General features: G+C 32.8%; 1 protein-coding gene across 2 annotated transcripts; it reads left to right on the top strand.

Moving 5' to 3' along the window:
* Positions 1 to 2,857: 2,857 nt before the first annotated feature.
* Positions 2,858 to 4,848, top strand: LOC105769592 (F-box/kelch-repeat protein At3g27150). Of its 2 annotated transcripts, XM_012590340.2 has the most exons (3): positions 2,858 to 3,041; positions 3,374 to 3,423; positions 3,507 to 4,848. In XM_012590340.2, the coding sequence occupies exon 3, from the start codon at positions 3,549 to 3,551 to the stop codon at positions 4,749 to 4,751; it is 1,203 nt and encodes a 400-aa protein (XP_012445794.1). In that variant the 5' UTR covers positions 2,858 to 3,041; positions 3,374 to 3,423; positions 3,507 to 3,548; the 3' UTR covers positions 4,752 to 4,848. The 2 variants fall into 2 exon arrangements, with proteins under 2 accessions (XP_012445794.1, XP_012445787.1); XM_012590333.2 differs by lacking the exon at positions 3,374 to 3,423.
* Positions 4,849 to 5,598: the final 750 nt, after the last annotated feature.

Raw genomic sequence — 5,598 nt, 5'->3', positions numbered from 1 at the left:
TTTAGTATAATATTAAATGCTTTTACTTAGTGATTATTTAAGCTAATTCTAAGTCTGGAATATCATTTAACATAGCATGCATTTTTGGATGGAATCCCAGAATTCTAGATTTAGTTATCTTTTATGTAGGTGTGTGATTTGAAAATATCGAAATAAAATTTGAATTTCAAGTTAATCGAATTGAGTTTTCGAGTAATTGAGTTTTGAGTTGAATTTTACAATTCAAATAACTTGAATAATTTTAATAACATATTGATGTAAATACCCTTTTGGTCTTGCCAATTTTAAAATGAACAAATTGTCTCTCTTTCAACAAAGCTTACAAAAAATTCAAAATAATTTTTATTTTTATAAAAATTCAAAAATTATATAGTTTTTAAAAATTCTAAATAATATATCTAGAAAGTTAAATTTTAAAAATTTATAAAATAATAATTTTGAAGACCTAAATAAGTTAATTAATAATTCAAGTTTATCATTATTATTATTATTTTGCTTTGAAAAAATTTTCATATATATATGATTTCAAATTTATGTGCTCTAACATGAAATTAGTCATACTATAATAAGATTTTAATTTGACATGTTTAATTTTTTTAATTTAACTCAAACAATTTCACTCGATTCGATTCGATTCGATTCGACTCGAATTTTATTTCACTCGACCTTGTTAAAAAAAATCAAATTGAATTAAGATGATAAAATAGGACTCGAGAAAACTATTAAAGCTTAGCGATCTAGTCCCAAAGATAGGTGTGATCCAAGAGGATTATAAACCAAGCAAGGCTTGGGACATTCTTAGACACAAGCAAAACAAGGTCACATAGCATGAAATTGTCTAGGGCAATTCTTCTATACCAAAAACTCTTTCATAACCTAGCCAGCCATTGTTCAGATGATGATAGTGAAGGATAAATTGATATCTTAGGAATACCAAGTTGACCCTGAGCATGTGTTGTGTAAAAAAGGATTGGAATCATGGGCTAATATTTTTGTTAGCTCGTCCTTCTCAAAGCAATTGTGGGGCGTATTTTGCAAGCAAGCTTGCACATGGTGCACTCCTCTTAGTTTCGTTCTTGAATGGATTTTCAAAAGCAAGAAGGGAAATGCTTTGTTCTCAACCAATATTCGATTAGCATGAAATGCATTTGTGTATATGATCGGGTAGGAAAAAAAAATAGAAGACTACATGGAGGCTTGACTAGTTAAGTTCGATTGTTGTTTAGTCAACTTAAAAATGTTAGTAAGGGATATACTATCAAGAATCAAAGTTAATGTGAATGTTTCTAGTCATATATGTAGGCAACGTGGGATAAATAGTGCAGATTAGTTAACCAATTACTACACTGTGAGTCTACGGGTTCAAGTCCAACTATATGCAATGCACATGGTTATCATATTCAAGCACCCAATGAGGGATCCCTACTTTATGAACCCATCTACTCTTCAAGTTGTCTCTTCAAGATCTTAACAGAATCACTATGAATTTGCTCGGGCTCTTAACAAAGTTTAACCCCCCTCCCCCAACAAAGACAATACAAGGCTTGTTGAGGGTTTGAAATCGTTAACAAGTTTAAAGACGCTTATGTCTTTGTTAATTTTAAAATTGGTCAAATTTATCCCTCTAAAAAAAGGAGTAATTTAATTTTTATTTTATTTTTTAAAAGTGAATAAATAAGGATAATCAAAGATAGTGCTAATTAATTTTGTTAATACATGATAAATGTTGAACTTTGACGAGCTTATTCTTAAAAATGAAAAGAAAAACTGAAAATTTATATAAAATAGAAAATCTCAAAAAATATAAAATCATAAAAAAAATTTAAAAATAACAAAAATAAAAAAAATTTAAAAACTAAAAAAAATATATTATAAAGGGAGAATATTTAATGCATCGTCGGTGTCGGTCAGTGGCAGATTCAGAAATACGACTTATGGGGGCAGGGGTGAAGTAAAAAGTTTGTTTAGGGGCAAAATTAAATTATATATTTTTATAATAGTAAAAATGAAATTTCAGCATTTTAATAGTTTATATCTTTATCATTTTTAGAGAATTAAAACAAATTTTTTTATCATTTTTGGGGGCTAAAGTGCAATTTTATCACTATTAATTTAAAATTTTATAAACTATAAAGGACCTAAATAAAAAAAATTCCATTTTAGGGGGCTCGGGGCTCTTGCCAACCCCCTAGATCTACCCTGTTGTCGGTGCATAAGTCTCATGCACTATAGGTAAATAATAATATGACACTTAAATAAAACAAAAAGTAGTGAAAGACCCATAAATAAACACTAAACTAATTTTTTTCAAGAGAGACTAATATATTCCATTTCAAAACTCACAAAGACCTAAATGGTAATTAAACCAACTGCTTACATTTTCTTGCCAAATTAAGTGGTGTATCATGTGATATAGCTTATAGGCTTTCAAATTTCTTTTTTCTACTTATTTATTGCTTTAGCTTTCTTTCCCTAAAGCCTATTGAAAGCAGTAGTTTTCATAAAATCCACAATTAAGTTCTAAATTCAAAGATTAAAAAGAAATCAATTGAAAAAGAAATATGTTTTCATCAATTGGTCCTAAATCTTTAACAATGTAATCCATTACAACTTTAATGAAAGATGAAATAAAAAAATGCAATTAAGGTTCAAAAGTATATAATAGTAAGTGTTCATATAAAACATTTTCTTCCACCAATTTTAAGTAGTAGGAAAAAGTTCAAGAACAAGACAAATACTAGATTAGAGATGTTAAGCAATTAAAATATATAAGCATTAAATAAGAGTAATAAATAATAAAATAATAAAACCAAATGCATCATGTTGTAATCCCAACAATATGCGCCATACCAAATTAAGAATAAAAATCTCCAGCAAATAGGGGTACTTGCAATTGTAAATTCATTTCTGTAATACCCCTTTAATTTCTTTTCTTTTCCTATATATCATCTCTTCTCTCTCTTCCTTTACTTCAAATGTTAAAGAGTTTGTGCTCATGTTTAAGATCTATAGACTGTAATTAACTCTTTCCCCCTTTTCTGGTAAGCTTTCTCCTTTTCACACTCTCTGAACTCTTGTTTCTCTATTTTTCTTTTTTGTTTTCTTCTATTTTGATTCATTTGATGTTGTATTTTGTTGTTTTAGCTTTATTTTGATGATTTTTAGATACCCTTTTGGCTGTTTTCATATCTATGTTGGTTCATGAATGGAACTTTTTCAATCTTTGATCACTTTCAAGTAATAAAAATCTAAAATTTTTATGTAGGATAGTGTTAAAAGATTGAAAGTTTGCATTTTAAAGTGTGCATGTGAGTTTTATTGTCTTTTGAATGTTTGATCAACTGCTGATGTGAAAATACTTCCTTGTTCCTAGTTTCTGATTCATGGAAACTTCCATATTTGTCTGTTTTGGATTCAATTCAGGTGATTATTTATATCAGGTTGTTCTTTCATATGCATAAACTAGATTGATGGTTTCTGAAATAATCTGGTTTGGGGTTTTGTAGGGTGTTTTTCTATGTAATCCTTTGCCTGTTTTCTCTGAAAACATGGCTGCGGATAGCTTTCTTATGCCCCCATGCCGAAAGATTCGGATTTGCAAAGCGAAAAGAGAACCGAATCTGAACCATAGTGATTCTTCCTCAGGTGTAGAACCTCAGGATGCAGATTACTCTTATGTTCCTCAGCTCTGTGATGAGTTAGAGAATTTGATATTGGCTCGATTTCCTCGATCGGAATATTGGAAACTTTACTTACTAAACAAGCATTTCTTACAGATTTTAAAGAGTGGTGAGTTATTTAAGATTAGGAGGCAAATTGGGTTTAAAGAATCATCTATATTCATGTCGGCTAGTGGGGGCAATTCTTGGTGGGCATTTGATAGGCTATTCAAGTGTTGCAGGAAGCTCCCAGAGTTGCCATCTAGAGATGTGAGTTTTATTGGTGGAGATAGGGAGTCACTTTGTGCTGGGAGTCATTTGATTGTCGCCGGCTGGGAGACCACTGATGGCTATGTTGTGTGGAGATTTGAACTTGAAACCAGTAAATGGATCAAAGGGCCTTTCATGATCGATCCTCGATGTTTGTTCGCATCAGCCACTTGTGGTACCTTTGGTTTTGTAGCTGGTGGGATTGGGATGGGGTTAAAAGGGGCCAAAGTGTTGAACTCAGCTGAGAAATATAATCCTGAGACAAAGTCATGGGAGAATCTCAAATGTATGCATAAGCCGAGGAAGTTTTGCTCAGGTTGTTTCATGGACAACAAGTTTTACGTAATCGGAGGGAAAGATGAAAATAACAATGAACTCACTTGTGGGGAAGCTTATAATCAGGATAAAAACACATGGGAACTGATACCAGACATGTTGAAAGATGATGATAATCAGGTCGCAACACAGCAATCTCCGCCCCTTCTTGCGGTAGTGAACAACGAGCTTTACTCTCTCAAAACATCTTCAAATGAGTTGAGGGTTTACATTAAGAACAGCAACACATGGAAGAAATTGGGAGCAGCGCCGGTTAGAGCTGATCTTCATCAAGGATGGGGAGTGGCTTTCAAGTCACTTGGCAATGAACTGTTGGTGATTGGATTCTCATCTTCCATTTCAAGTGGGAATGACAATGGCAAGGGGATGACAATCTACACTTGCAAACCGGAACCCGAGAGCAAGGAATTGCAATGGAGGTGCATTGAGGGATACAAAGACCGTCTTAACTTCTTTCTCCTGAACTGTTGTGTTATGGTAGCTTGAACTTTGTAGTTTGTTGTATTGGTTACCATATAGTGTTTACTTAATTTGCTGAATAAAAGATGGATTGTGTAGGGTAAGGGGAGTGAGTTGTAAGAAACTTTTATGTCTTTGTCATGTGGTGTGTGCTTTTCACTCGGTCCCTTCTGAAAAAAATTAACTGTGTGAAGATAAATAGGGTATAGCAAGGGAACGTACTGCTTTTTTAATTTCCTAAGTAGCAATTGTCAACTTAGGATAAAAAACCTAATTACAACAAACTTACTTACACCAGGCCTCAATTCCTACATATATCATCAGTATTTCTTATAGTTATTTTAGTATTAACACTTCTATCATTAACAAATCATTTGTTATGTGCAAATAATGAATGAACCAATTTAAGGTTGCCACCATAGACCCTGCCATTCCTTTCCTGCCAAACAAAGTAGATTAAAGCACCCCATGCCAACCTAAGAATGGTAGAGCTTAAGGTCTTGCCTCTTCCATTCTTAACCATCCAACCAATATGCACTGCCAAGAGTCGAGCTGCAGATGAATATCACAAGTATGAAGGACGAGAATCCATATTTACTGAGTAAAGGAGCAGCTTCCAAAAATATGATCTCTGCTTTCAATCTACATAGAACATAGTGAACATATTGGATCAATCTAATAACCCCATTTAATCATCCTAGACTTCACAGGAAGTCGACCTAACTCAACCAACCAGACAACAAAGGAGTGTCTTGAGAAAGTTAGATTACCCCATACCAGCCTATGCCATGCAAGCTTTTCCTTTTAGGGCCTTACCTTTTCCCACACTTTATTTGCCTTACAAAAAGATTGAAATCCACCACAAAGGCAGCAG

The sequence above is a fragment of the Gossypium raimondii genome, chromosome 7, assembly GCF_025698545.1.
Source record: "Gossypium raimondii isolate GPD5lz chromosome 7, ASM2569854v1, whole genome shotgun sequence".
In the NCBI taxonomy this organism is placed as follows: Eukaryota; Viridiplantae; Streptophyta; class Magnoliopsida; order Malvales; family Malvaceae; genus Gossypium; species Gossypium raimondii.
This window is presented reverse-complemented; position numbering and strand designations above follow the sequence as displayed.